The sequence below is a fragment of the Phocoena sinus genome, chromosome 10 (genome assembly GCF_008692025.1).
Source record: "Phocoena sinus isolate mPhoSin1 chromosome 10, mPhoSin1.pri, whole genome shotgun sequence".
NCBI classification, from domain to species: Eukaryota; Metazoa; Chordata; class Mammalia; order Artiodactyla; family Phocoenidae; genus Phocoena; species Phocoena sinus.
The window spans coordinates 38,616,209-38,632,057 of NC_045772.1; the positions used below are offsets into that span (position 1 = coordinate 38,616,209).

General features: G+C 36.5%; 1 protein-coding gene across 1 annotated transcript in view; it reads right to left on the minus strand.

The window, feature by feature from the left end:
- LOC116761103 (phosphatidylinositol phosphatase PTPRQ-like) overlaps nucleotides 1-15,849 on the minus strand; it is a 206,463-nt gene that overhangs the window by 107,662 nt on the left and 82,952 nt on the right. Inside the window, 1 exon segment of the mRNA XM_032646871.1 lies at nucleotides 13,429-13,698. Within this exon segment, the coding sequence (XP_032502762.1) occupies nucleotides 13,429-13,698 (270 nt within the window).

A 15,849-nucleotide genomic window follows, 5' to 3' on the forward strand; every position in this document is an offset into this window, starting at 1 on the left:
TTCATGCACAGGCAGCAAAGTGTGTAGTTATGTGGCCTCCTTATCTCCCATGTGCATATGTCACATGCCCATATGCACGTTCAAAGCTAATCCAAACTTTGCCAAGTCATAGAAAAGATGCTCTCTCTATATCATAAGCTAAACAGTGAGAAAAAGCAAGTAACCACTCTTGATGTTTTTAATAAAGTGAAAGCTTTCATTCTCAGTTATTTCTAATGTTTTAAATTACAGTGTACTAAATATTGTTTTTGTTGTTTTTTCATTTCTATGTATTTATAACTGACAGTAAGAGAGTTTTTAATGTAGTGACAAAACACTTTGAAGGTTATGGAACAATCATCATTTTCCCTATTGATTATTAAGGTTGCTTTGCACACATTTTACAGACAGCTTTACAGTCATTTTTATGGTCCCACACTATCAGGTAAAGCAAAGACTGTCTTTATATGAATTATCAATAACCATGTTAAAGGATTTAACATCATTAGTCATCACTGAAATGAAAATTAAACTTACAATAAGACAGAAGTTCTTTTATACCAGCTAGACTGTCTAAAATTAAAAAAGACTGATAACACCAAATTCTGCTGATACCGAGAAGTAATTAGAACTCTCACATATGCTGTTGGGTGAGTATTTAAAATAGAACAACCACTTGAAAATCATCAGTTTCTTGAATAGTTAAACATCCATCTGGACTATGACCCAGCAAGTCCACAAAAAAGTTTTATACAAAAATATCTTTAACAGTTTTATTCATAACACTTAGTTTGGAACAATCCATATGTCCATCAAAAGAAAACAGGGCTTCCCTGGTGGTGCAGTGGTTGAGAGTCCGCCTGCCCACGCAGGGGACATGGGTTTGTGCCCTGGTCTGGGAGGATCCCACATGCCGCGGAGCAACTAGGCCCGTGAGCCACAACTACTGAGCCTGCGCGTCTGGAGCCTGTGCTCTGCAACGAGAGAGGCCGCGATAGTGAGAGGCCCGCGCACTGCGATGAAGAGTGTCCCCCGCTTGCTTGCCACAACTAGAGAAAGCCCTCGCACAGAAACAAAGACCCAACACAGCAAAAATTAATTAATTAATTAATAAACTCCTACCCCCAACATCTTTAAAAAAAAAAGGGATATTAAAATGGTGGAAAATGACTCAATAATAAAAAGAACAAATTACTGAAACCCTCAACATGAGCTTCACAATTATGTTGAAAGAAATAGACCAGATATAAAAGAGTAAATATAGCTCAAGAACAACTGAAACTAATCTATGTTGATTGAAATCAGGATAGTGGTTGCCTTGGGGAGTGGGTGTCCAAGGGAACTTTCTGTGGAAGATGGAAATATTCTATATGTTGCTGAGTGGTGGTTACATGGCTGTATACATGTGTGGAAACTCATTTAACTGTATAATTAAGTTCTGTGCATCTCACTGTATATAAAATAATTTCCCATAATTAGAAAATGTTAAAAAAATGAAAAGAAAAAGGCTTTCCCATTAAATCGTACCAACAATATTCAAAATGTTATACATTTATATAGAAAATTAAAATCCTAGATACTACTACTTTCTAGCTAATATTTTATAAATCTAGACATTATGGAAAAAATCATGAGCTTTATTGTATTTCTCATGTATCCATACTAGAAAAGAAGCCTTACAGATTAGTCCAAGTACGTCTACAACTACTTTCAATTCTCTTTTGGTAACTGTTCAATCTTCAGACAAATTTTCTAATAGTACTTGTAAGAACAGCATTCTATCCAGCTTCTAGGGAGTATGTCTCACACAGTTAATAATTTCTCTGTAATAACATCCTAAATACAAAATTAGTTTTAAATTTCAGGCTAAACTTTAAAAATGTCAGACTGTCATACATAGAAAATATTAATGTAGTTACATTTTTAAAATTACTAACAACCTTCGCTTTTAAAAAATCCTATCTAAAGTAGGCTAATTTAATTAGTAATAAATGTCAGAAAATTGAGCTACTGTTTTTTAACATATCCTTTAACTGGTATAGATTTCATTATTGTGATCCATATGGAATTACATTTATTATCTTTCTAACACTGCAAATTGCCTTTAAAGTAGTAATTCTTCATAATAAGGTATCCAGGCACCGAACTAATGGGTGATTCAAGGATGCAGTGAATAGGAGGTGGTGAGTATTCAAATTACCATAACATTAATATACTAAGAAATGTTACTTTATTTGAATTCTAAAAGTGGCTGCTATTTATGCATGTCTTATATTTATAAAATAGCTTCCTCCAAAAGTTGTTTTCTTATATACCATGAAACTTGTAATATTTTGAGATTAATGATAATTTGCACAACCTACTATTTGTTTAAAGCCTTTTCTTTGTATTCATATTGCATTTTTAAATTGTCTAAATTAATGTAATATTGTTAATGAAATTTTGCTATCATTAAAACTCATTTATTCTACATTTCAGAGTTTTTCCACCATTAGTAAATGTTTTTCCCTGAAGCTTATAATCTCATAGAAACAAGGAGCACATTCCTGAAGCTTTCAAGTCGTATGGCTACCAGAAAGAAAGAAAGAAGAGGAGCTTTTGCATGCACACACACGTGCATAATTTACTTAAAAAGGGAAGTAAAAGAGAATAAGAAAAAAATGAGGTGAAATGGAGGAGGAGGTTGATATGTAAAGGCTGTTATGAAAAGTATCAACTACAGCTGCATAAGACAGGAATGGAAAATAGGGTAATAAGATATGCCCCAGTTCCTAAATAAGTTAATAAAAATGTTGCTTGAAGAACAGCTGGCCTTAGCTGGAGCTGGGATGAAGAAAAGAGTGGTTGCCTGGACTCCACTTAATGAAAGGTATTAGAGCATCAGTGGGGTCAAGGAGAATTATGCAGAGTAACTCAGGTTCATTATTTTACAAAAGGAATTGCATTTAAAAGGACTTTTAAATTTATAATTTAGAATTTGATACCTAAGACAGAAATTCATAATAGCAAAGATTACACTTTTGGAACTGATCCAGGATAAAAAATGTGATATGTGTTTAGAAAGTATAAAATTTCCCAGAATGGCTTCAGTATTTTACAGATCTTACTATATTAACTCATAGTATTTTTAGTATTATAGGTTAAGCACGTATTTGATAATAGAAATTTAGTTTTCCTAAATTTTAAAACCATATTTGGACAAAAGTATGTATATACTCAGAACATATATATCCCTGTACAAATTAATGAAATTCGTATGATGAACCTGAATTTCCCCACTCCATAATGACTCTATTTAGATATTGTGAAATAATGAGAAAAACATTTTAATTCCAGTAAACACAAATGATCGGTTGAATTTCTAATGTAAGGGAAGTACCATAATATGGTAGAAAGAGTTCTGGATTAGTAAGAGTTCTACTAATAATTAGTTAAAGCACACTCTCAGCAGACACTAAACCTCTGTGCTTCATTTTCCACGCTTGCAAAATGAAATGGCTGAATGGGGTTATCTTTGAAATCCAATAAAGATCTAAAATTATGTAATTCTAAAGTTTAAAAGCACAAGAATATAATTTTATTTCATCATAGTCCTACCAGTAGTCTCTGGCAGAGTACTTCATATGTATTAAATAACTTAATCTTGAATATACGGATTTAAAAGGGTACCACACGTGATATTAAGCATATCCCCACAAATGAACTTCAGGCTTTGAAGATGGAGTAGATATATTTTCCCAGTTCCCTCCACTGAGTACAACTAAAACCTTGGACATTAAATATGAAACAAACATAAGAAGACTCTGAAAGGTGGTGAGAAGGCAAAGCAACTAGGGAACTCACGACCCAGGGAACAACACAGTGGTGAGCTCTCTGGCTTGTCTTTTTGCCTTGTATAGCCCCAAGGCCAGCAATCTCCAAATGCCAACCAGCTCAGACTAAAAAAGCCTCAGAAAAAGCCTCCTCCCTCTAACAGAAAAAAAACAGTGCAGCCTAGCAAGACAGAAAACTTTTAGACAATAACAACTCTACCCAAAAACTACAGAAAAAAGCTGTGGTCCCACTCCCTCCCATGACGACAAAGGTCAAATGAAGAAGCTAGTCTGCCTTTACTAGGCGGTAGTGAGGTACCTAAACCATCCTTCATAGAGTGAGGTAAAATAGGGAGCCAGAACTTTCACCCCTTCCGGAGGTAGTAAGTCCCCTCCACCGTGTCAGTGGAGAATATGAGGCACTCCTATCCTTCTTAGTGGAAGCCTGGTGGGCAGCCCTGTTTCTCATGCTCACCCAACATCCTCCCCTTGGGTGTCAGCAGAGGCCAAGTGGGGAATTTGGATTTCTACATACATCTGGCGGTAATGGAAAGGTGCCCTCCTTTTCTCTACCAGAGTGCTATCAAAGGAAACCATCACAAATTTAGTATCCTTAATAGTTGTAGGACTAGTCAAATCATGTATTTCATATTAACTGAGCTGTGGTCATTGTGATTTTAAAGAGTAAGTTCATATATCAATGCATATATGTGGAATCTAGAAAAATGGTACAGATGAACCTATTTGCAGGGCAGGCATAGAGACGCAGACGAAGAGAACGGACATGTGGACACGGGGGGCAAGGGGAGGGTGGGACGAATCAGGAGATTAGGGCTGACATATATACACTACCATGTGTAAAACAGATAGCTAGTGGGAACCTGCTGTATAGCACAGAGAGCTCAGCTTGGTGATCTGTGATGACCTAGAGGGGTGGGATGGGAGGGGGGTGGGAGGGAGATCCAAGAGGGAGGGGATATATGTATACATAAAGCTGATTCACTTCATTGTACAGCAGAAACTAATACAACATTGTAAAGCAACTATACTCCAGTAAAAAAAAAGTTCATTTCATCTAAGGTATAAAATTCTTGATATTATTCCCTTATTATCCTTTTGATGTCTGCAGTGATTTCATTTCTAAATATTGGTAATTTGTGACTTCTTTTTTTCTTTGTCGGGCTCGCTAGACATTCGTCAATTTCATCTTTTTGAAGAACCAGTTTTGTTTAACTGATTTTTCCTACTGTTTTTCTGTTTTCAGTTTCACTGATTTCTGTTCTTATTTTTATTATTCACTTCCTTCACTATATCTTCCTTTTCTTTTTCTAGCCTCTAGTGGAGGGGAGAACCTTAGATTATCGATCTGAGACTTTTCCAGTGTATGTATTTAATGCTATAAATTTCCCTCTCTTCACTGCTTTAACTGTTTCACACGTTTCGATATATCATATTTTCATCTCATATCAATTCAACACATTTTAGTTTACCATTATCTCTTGAGACTTCCTTTTTGACAAATGTATTATTTACAAGTATCACTTTCTGCAACTGATTCGATATACATTTCAGCTCCAACTTTGCATCCTGAGAACACTTAAACATAATTTTAAAACTCCCCAAAAAGAGATCTCCATGCCTCGATAGTTTCACTGGAGAACTCAACCAAATGTTTAAAGAAGAATTAACACAAATTCTACACAATCTCTTCCAGAAATTAGAAGAGATTTGTATTATAAAGCTAGTATTCTCTGATACTGATACTAGACAAAGACGGTGAGACTCATCAAGAAAAAAGAAAGAGGGCTCAAATCAATAAAATTAGAAATGAAAAAGGACAAGTTACAACGGACATAGAAATAAAAGGATCATGAGAGATTACTACAAGCAACTATATGCCAATAAAATGGACAACCTAGAAGAAATGGACAAATTCTTAGAAAGGTACAATTTCCCAAGACTGAATCAGGAAGAAATAGAAAATATGAACAGACCAATCACAAGTACTGAAATTGAAACTGTGATTAAAAAACCTCCCAACAAACAAAAGTCCAGGACCAGATGGCTTCACAGGTGAATTCTATCAAACATTTAGACTTCTCTAAAGTTAACACTTTAGAGACTTCTCTTAGTTAACACCTATCCTTCTGAAACTATTCCAGAAAATTGCAGAGGAAGGAACACTCACAAACTCATTCTCTAACGCCACCATCACCCTGATACCAAAACTAGACAAAGACAGTGAAAAAAAAAAAACCCGCAAAACTACAGACCAATATCCCTCACGAATATAGATGCGATAATCTTTAACAAACTATTAGCAAATAGAAATCAGTAATAAGTAAAAAGAAGTACACCATGATCAACTGGGGTTGATTCCAGAGACCAAAGATTTGTTCAGTATTAGAAAATCAATCCATTTAATCCACCATATTGACAAGCCATATTAACAAGAAAATTACATGAACATATCAATCAGTACAAAAAAATTTATATAACATTAACTTGACAATATTACAGAAAATGGAGAGCAAATTAGTGGCTATCAGAGGGTTAAGATGAGCAGAAGTACAAGGAGAGTGGGCAGGAGTTGGGTGTGGCCATAAAAAGGCAACATGAGAAATTATTCTCACTGAAATATTCTCTATATTGATTGCATTGATATAAATATGGTGGTTGTGATACTGCACTGCAGTCTTAAGAGATGTTCCCATTGGAGGGAACTAGATAAAGGGAGCACAGGAGTTCCCTATATTATTTCTTATATATGCACGTGACTCTATAACTATCTCAAAATAAAAAGTTTAATTAAAAAGATTTACCACAGAAGACATGCCTTTCTTAGACATTTTACCACATAATTGTCTAAACATAATTTTGTGGCTGAAAGTTTCTACTTCAGGCACCCAAAGTATGCATACTGAGTATTCACTGTGTCTCTATCACTCTTCTAGGCCTGTATATTGATTGGCTGATTCATTCATTCTTTAATAATATATTTATTGAGTATTTATATTTATTGAGTACACCAGATGCATTCCTGGGCACTGAAAACAAGGGTGAAGTGCACAAAGGAAAATCCCTATTCTCATGGAGCATGCATTGTAATGAGGACAGATCCACAGATAATGATACCTATAACAGAGAAAAGTAAAGCAAGAAAGAGGCATAGAAAATTCTAGCTGGGAGGAGTTTTAATCATAAATACGTTAGATCCTCTTTGAAGAGGTGGTATTTGAGGCTAAATTTCAAAAGATGAAGGAAGAGACACATACATTACTAGGGAAGAGAATGCTAGGTTGAAAAAGGACCTTACGGACCATTAAAATGACTGTGGATTTTATTCTTTATGATTTGAGAGATTCAGTGAATTTGTAATGAACAAATCCTTCTCCATCTGAAGAGATTACTGCAGGGTTTTAGGAAAAGGGCCAAAAAAAAAATCACTGTTTTCAGAGTCAATTTATGTTGCTTCCTACTCTAAATTTAGCAGAATACCCAATTTCCATAATATTGTATTCAAATTTCTGCTACAACTATACAAAGCAGAGTAAGGTCCACCTGAGTTATTCGATCTCACGTCCTATACTCTTTTCAGTACAGCACCCTCTAGTCAGGCTTCCATCTCAGCCTTGACCCCTTATTACATTCCTTTGTACTACTATGTGTTTTCCCTTGCTGTGTCTTGGAATTTCTATTTACTCCCCTCTATCTATCTCACCATTTTCATGAATAGCGATGGGGCCACAGAGTGGCTTACCATAAGTGCTTTAGCATACCCATAATCTTCAGGTCTACCTAACCTCCACCATCTAAGATTGCTCAAATAAAAAGAAGAATGTTCTTTGATATGTACAACTGACATTTTCTCATAGCATATTGAGGAACAACAAAAAGAATATGTAGTAAACTTAGCTATTTTATTGATCTATACCAGGTAAATCTAAGTAAACATTAGTATACCTGACTATGAAATTCAAGTTGCAAAACCATATCATCATCTTCTAATTAGGTTACTGAGTCTAAACTTCTATAAAGCAATTCCAAAGCTATCAATAAGCAACATCCAGTTGCTATTCCACTTCTTCAATACGGCCTTCCATAAAAGGTATTTCTCCTGAATTCCTATTTGATTCAATCTTCAATCCACACAACTGACATATTTATGTAGGTTTGTGTTTAATTGCTTTATATTTATTAGATATGTCTTTACAATAATGGTGGAGTTATTTGGACCTGCAGAGCCGAGATCACCAATGCCATTTGGGATTCAAACTTGAGTCTTGAACCCCAAACACAAAGCCTGGACTCAGTAAGCATTACATGAGTATATGCTGGTCAAATGTCCACCATACCACAAGTATAAAGGATACTTTTCACCTGATGTTCACTCTAAAGGAAAGTATTATATTTAATAAGTAAGTCTGTATGAAATATATTTTGTAAAGCATTTGAACTTCAATTAAAGTAGCAATGCTAATAGCTATTTCTCTCTGATCCATGACAGGCAACTATAATGGCTTTTGTGCTTTCTACAATTACTGACTGGTAAGTAGAATGTGTCAATTCACTTGCTTAAGAACAAACAGGACCACACAATTTTCCTGCATGTTTGACTTCTCATCTCGACTGACAAGAGCAATGTCGCTGGGATGCAGACAAAGGAAAAAGTAAACTTCTTTTGAATTAGCACATTAATTTGCAACCTTGAGAAAACTTTTACCATCCACATCCACTCTATTAAATGGTACTTAAGAATGGTCTAAATTCTCATAAATGGTATATCTTATTTTTTTTAAAAAGCTGGTAAATGGAAGTTAGATTTTGTCCTAATCACAGTTCGCCCAGTAATCTCTACACTGCTCACAGAGGCCCACAAAATAGGGCTCCAAATAAAGTACATAACAAATACATTTCTTAAATAATTCTTAGGGGAACGGCGGTCATGGCTTTGTAGAAGAGGCCTGAGAGTTTACATATATGCTATTAAACACTACACAGTTATTTGAAAGAACCAAGAGTAGAAGGGGAAAAAAACAGGGATATTAAACACACTCCCATTCGGTGCTGATCCATTAATATATCTGCAAGCTCAGTGGACTTCCAGTGGGTCCATCTAGGTGCCTAATACCTCCTACTGAACAAAAAGCTAATAAAGAAATCACTGCTGAAAAGAACACCCCTAAAAACCACAACTGAGTATTTCACTTTCCCTCAATTAAGTTTTGGGCATCCAAGGGATATAGCTTATTTTCCTCTTTTGATTCTAAATTACTGAACTTGGAAGAGCGTTGAATAAATCCAAACTGTAAAATTATCTTCCAGAAAAAAAGAACAAATTTTCAAACTCAATATTAAATCACCATATTTACTAAGATTTGAAAATAATATGGAGAAGTGCACGCATTTTGAACTAATTTGAGATTTTAAAAGTTAAGTCCTGTATGCACTTGAACTTGCTATAATATTTCTATTGGTACATATAATATACTTGGACAGAAAATGCTATTAAAATTACTAGGTTTGGGGGCCTTCATCTGTATTTGCCTTATTCTGACGTGTTTGACTGCGACAATGGAACCAGTTTAGACACTGAACACTAATCTCCTCATAAATTCAATAATCTATGATGCATGTTTAACTGTGCCCGATATGACCAAGTTTACACTGAGAAAAACACCCAATAATCCCTGGAAGGAATGTTAAGGTCAGACACTAGGCAGCAAGGGAGTGAGAAGTACAGAGTCAGTGACTCACAGCTGACTCTACACTGTGACTAATCTTAGACCACCATAAATTAGAAGTTTGCAACAGCTATAAAACTGCTTCCATTCTGAGCAATGAATCTCCAGTTCTTACTAATGTCTTACCAACAAACAATTCATGTGAACCCAGATAAAAGCAAATTATTTACCTAGTAAAAATTGTAATCATAAATACAATTACATGCTAGATCTGAAAATTAATTTTAAAGATAAACAAATTATTTAAATATTTTTAAAGCAGCAGTTAATACTCATGTTTCATATGAATGACTCTCCTGAATTGAAAAAACTTACATCTGCCTGGGAGAAAATAGCTATAATTTTGCCTGATGAAAGTGTGGAAATAATACATTGCAGTGGAGTAACACCCTTATGAAAAATTATGAATTTCATGAGAAAACAATTCATTTCTTTCTTTTACAAAAATTTGAGTGCCTAGAATGCCCAAGGCTCTTTGCTATGAACTGTGAGTAAAATAAAGACAAATAAGACATAGCCCCACAAGCAAAGAGTATACAGTGGAATAGAATGGTTCTCAAATTTCAGCACTGTCTCTCACCTCACATACCTTGTTTAAAGGAAGATTTGTGAGTTTTATTTTCCAAACTCTGATTCCACAGGTCTAGAGTAGGGCCTCGGGGATGTACCTTCTGATGCAGGGAGAGTCAGCAGTCCAAACTTTGAGCAACATTTGTCTTCAGTAGTAAGGGAGCACATAATACATGGTACAATATGCCTAATACCTTCCTAATTCATTGGTTTAGAATTCCTTCAGTCTCCATTCATGCGATCTTTTAATCCTGACTTAAAATCTAATTCAAATCCTTAAAGGATTTTTTTTTTTTAACAAAGATCTGTCCTTAAGTTCAGGTGGCTCTACATCAAGTGTATATACTTTGATTATGCATCTCTGTTCTACTAATTAAACTTCTGCTTCATTTCTGTGACTGAGCAGTCACCTTGAGTACCAGTGGAATCAATAATAATGAGTCCTCTGCCCTGTTCTCTGAGTTCTGAACCTCTCATTTATCTCAGAATTACTGTCCTGTCTTTCGTTGCCAGTTCTCTAGGACTCAGCTCCCATCCAATGATCAAGACCATTTCACCTGGTACTAGACCACCCTGATGCAGACCACCTGCCTGCATTTGAACATATTTCCTTCTCTCAGACTCTGTATAGCAATGATCTGCTGCCCACCCACTGAGGAAACACCTGCTACCCCTTTCTGGGCCTCTCTGACACTGTTTGCCTGTCCTCACTGCTACACATCACCTGCCATCAAAATTCCTGGGTAATCTAGTCCAGTAATTCAGAAAATTTACAGAGAATCATCAGAGAGATGCTTAAAACTACAGATTCTTGGGCTTCATCTCTTGAGGCTATGATTCAGCCAAGTCTAGGGTGAAGTCTAGGAATCTGTAGTTTTAATGCTTAGCATGTCATTGAAGACTTAAACACACTCACACACATACACACACACACTTAAGCTGGGCTTTTAAGAACTAATACAATTTTGTGTGACGTAGAAAGGGAGTAGGACAATCTGATGGTGAAAAGTATTGAGCAAGTTTAAAGAAGAGAATCTAATCAATTATTAGCCCATAGCAGGTACTTAATAAATGTCTTTTGAAATGAATACATGAAATCTAACGTGCTGAATAAATAAAGTTTGGCTACAGGTATCAGTTATATGAAGAGATGCAGTGGAGGAACAAAAGAATGAAAAGCTAAACAGAAGTCAAATCTAACTGGTGATGAATTCTGGGCTATATTTTGTACACGACGAGAATAGGTAAAACATTTGGAGTATTCTGGGCCATCTCTTATACATAGTACCTTTCATTATCACCTCTATGCTTCAGATACTTAAATCTCCATGTCTACTTCTTACCCCTCAGGTAATAAAATTCAACAGCTAACACATAAATGCTCTAAATTGTATGTTAGGGCCAATTCAATCAAAATAAGTGGGTGGAAAGATGGTACTGACAGGCAGGCTGAATGAGTATGAGTGATAAGGCCCCTTTGGGTATTACTACAGGAAGCAACAAGTCTGATATAAAATGAGGGCAGTCAAGTTGAAGAAGGGGCAAATTGCAGAGCCATGGCAGAGACTGAATTGATAAGCTCTGATTATATGTAGGAGAGATGGGAGGAAAAATCACATAAGAATATGAGGCTTGATCCTCAACTGATTATAAAGAACAGGTACAGAAAAGTGAGGAAGAGAAGGAGAATTCATGTTACATAAATTCCATTTTGAATATGTTTAGGGTTGATATACCAACCAGGTCCTCAGCTGAAACTTTCTAACAATTTGTGTGGCTGTTGGTGTGTGTTTGTGTGTGTGTGTGTGTGTGTGTGTGTGTGCAAGAGACAGAGACAGAAGATAAAATGCAAGAGAAAGTAGATTAAATTGATGGAGTTATGTTCTAGAGGAAACACGAGTTTGAAACAAAAATGAGCAGTTAGATTCCTGAAAAGAGGAAGGCAATGAAGTTCCCAAGGGAGGCTACCTTGAGAGCATAAATAGAGATATCGGTAAATTTTGAAGGAAGGCAAATCAATTCTCTTTGATGCTATTAGTAAAATGAATAATAACATCAAAGATGGATGATAGTGGGGGTAGACCATGTTCAGAGGAAGAGTAGAATTTTCCTATGGAAAATTGATTAAGTGTAAACAGGGATGTAGAGTAGATTGTGGAGCAATTGGGAGAGTTAAAGAATAGGTGAACAAGATAGAACCATTTACATTTTCTCCAGCACTATTCATCAGCCAGCATCTAGTGAAAACAAACAGTGGGGTCCTTTCAGAGTTGGGAATCTCCTGGAAGATGAGTTACAGTGACACGCCTTGCGATGTAAGGAGCAAGCGATAGTTGTTGTTGCAACGCGTCCATTCCAGATGAGTAGGTAAGACACTAAAGTTTCAAGAAATGTTGCCTTGAAAGGATGAGAAGAAAAAGATACTGAAATCAGAGAAGGTACACCATGTCTTGAAGTTCTGTGGTTTATAGCCTCAAAGATAGAAAAGTAGAGTAAAACTGGGTGATGCTGATTTCAAAAGGAGGAAAGAGTAAAAAGATATTTCAATGATAAGGATCCAGAGGTGCCAGAGGTAAACAATTATGTCAATACCTACAGTCCCCAGTAGGGAGGACCTCCAGGGAAGTGGTGTTATTGGGAAGGAGTCAGGTTTTCATTTATATGAAGAGGTACAATATTAGAGAAGGTAGAAGATGAAAGAGATTATGACTTAGGGTGGATCACTGTTAGAGAGAGTAAGAGTTTTCCTCTTTAAAGACTAGAGCTTAGTGACCTAGATATTTTTATTCCAATAATACAAAAGATGAAGGCTGGTATAAAGAGAAGGAAGTAGATGAAACTGAGTCTGACACTGCAACTTTGGAATTCAGGGAAGCATCAAGAATGCCATAAATCAATTAAAAAGAAGATATATATATGTGTGTGTGTGTGTGTGTGTGTGTGTGTGTATATGTTACATATTCATTCCCTATTTTAAATTACAATAAAACATAGTTCAGTAAGTTTGGTGTTTGTATAATAAGAAATAGATACTTGTAAAAACACAATGAAGCAGATTTTCTCTTTTTTCCTCCTTTCAGCCTCCCATTGCTATGGAGGTGGTTCAATGGACCACACAGCTGGCCCTCAGGTAACATGTGGGATGAAAAAGTATGTGTTATATTTTTTAATATTTCTTTTAAAGTTTTAGACAAATGTGCTATAAAGATTACAAAGGTTATTGACAAACGTAGGACACAGTCCAGGAACAGTTTTGTGTTTCAGGTTAGTTCTTTCAGGTAAATTACATGCTTCAGATCAGTTACCTGTTTCACATTTGTTACCTGTTTCAGGTAGCGTGCTGATGTTGCATGCACTTTCATCACCTTCACCAGCTGAGGTTGAAGCTCTTATTTTAAAGACATACGAGGTATTGGCGAGAAGTTTCATGAAAGTATACATGTGATCTTGGGGAGAGATTTTTGTAGCATTCCTTTCAACTGTTATCATATAATGTGTAATTATTCCATTTGCCTTTTTGGGTGGATCCCACTTCACTAAAGCTGACTGCCAGCTAGTTGCCATACACTGTATGTTCTGTACAACATCTGGAACTTAAGAGATAAGCAAATGCCCAAAGTTAAAATTTATACACATGTAGTAGAGAAATGATTTCATTATGCAATTGCTAGAAAAAGTCATGTTTAGGAGTAGAGACAGAATAAAAATTTAACGTATCAACCTTTCAATGTGCGCTCAAAAAATTCTTAACATGGGCTGAATCAGATGGCAGTTGGCCCATTTTCTATGTTACCATATTTATCCTTACAATACTGAATCCATCACTGAATATTCTCCTAGGCCCAAGCAGCAATCACATCCTCAAATCCTCAGTAGCAACTATGTAGCCAGCCTCAAGCTCAGGCAGTGGTTGAAGCCTGCCCTCTTTACCTCTTAATGGGAAGGAGCAGTCTTAGCCATACTTTATGATGGAACTTTTTAATGCAAAACGTAGATGTAGGTGCCTCACTGAAATGGGTACTTCTCAGGGAAATGTCTGATTATATAATGTCCCCTAATGTAAGCATAGCTCTTTTTGTCACACTAAAAAGAGGAAGCTATAAAGAAAATTTGCATAGAGTCAATTTGTGGATTACAAACAGCAAGCGGTGAAAAGAAACAACTTGTCATTGTGCAAAACATAGTTATTTAAAGAATATCCAAGTAATCTTTGACTTGCCTACAGTTCTCTCCTGTGGTGTAAATTTCTATCTTTACAAACGCTTCTTCCTCTGTAAGATAAAGGCATCAAAACTAAAAGAGAATAACTTGGGGGGGGGGGTGGCATTTAAAATGAAAGAAAAGCCAATTCCTAGGCTGATCCAGGGCTCTGGCAGTTAAATATGGTTAATTATTTGCTTTCTTATTTTCAAAAACATATACTAATACCAATAAATGAAAAAGAGACAGTTGCTAATTTACTTAAGTTTAGATTATAAACCTGGATTTTGTGAACAACTATTTCACTGACTCTCCAAACTTAAAAACAATTAATTAGCCAGCTGATAACACTTCAAGTTGAGAATTTTATTTAACCAATCAGGGCACAGGACTTTGTGGAATTATTTTATTTTGCTGGTAAAAAAATTTTTTATTGGTTTACATAATACTGTCTACAAGATTAGCCTTGATTTTTATCTATCTGTGTGTAAATAGTTAAAATGTTTTTTTCTTTACGGGTTTAGCCTTTTTCTATAGTATCACTCAGTTATGGTATGCATTTCCTACAGTCACGTCCAGTTTGCACTAGAGGTCAGACACGGATGTTCTAGTTCAGTTTCTTCACTAATTTTCTCAGCCCTTTTCATCTAATCTGCCTGAATCATGGCTTCTTCATCTGAAGTATGGGCACAGGGGCAACCGTAATGTTTTTTTTTTTTTTTTTTTTCTTTACGCGGGCCTCTCACTGTTGTGGCCTCTCCCGCTGCAGAGCACAGGCTCCGGACGCGCAGGCTCAGCGGCCATGGCTCACGGGCCCAGCCGCTCCGCGGCACGTGGGATCCTCCCGGACCGGGGAACGAACCCGCGTCCCCTGCATCGGCAGGCGGACTCTCAACCACTGCGCCACCAGGGAAGCCCCGTAATGTTTTTTTTTTAGTATCTGTGTGTCCAACACTCTAATAAGTGCTTCATATGGGTCTTTTCAAATATTTTTCCCAACAACCTTCTGGGTGGCTACTGCTAATGTGTGTTTCTTTTCAGTTAAAGATACAGAGGCTCAGAGGAGGCACGTGCCTTTGCCAGGGTTATACAACTAGCAAGTCACAGAGCTTGGATTCCAATCCAGGCACTGACTGCAGAGCATGAACTCTTATCCACTATAAATACTACTTACTTAGCCTGTCTTATAGGCATGCCATGAAAATAGTATCAGGTATTCATAAATTAATGTAAAATGGTTAATTTATCAGTGAGTGGTCTCCAATTTCAATTTAGAGATTCACTAAAACAAAAAGAAATGCACCCAGAGGTATAGGGAAGAAATGACTAGAGCAGGATCTTGAGCTTATTCAATAATCATTGACCAAAAAAAAAAAAAGAGCGAGGAAGAGTTGCCTTTAAAAATATGGTCCAGGGGCTTCCCTGGTGGCGCAGGGCGCAGTGGTTGAGAGTCCGCCTGCCGATGCAGGGGGCGCGGGTTCGTGCCCCGGTCTGGGAGGATCCCACGTGCCGTGGAGCGGCTGGGCCCGTGAGCCATGGCTGCT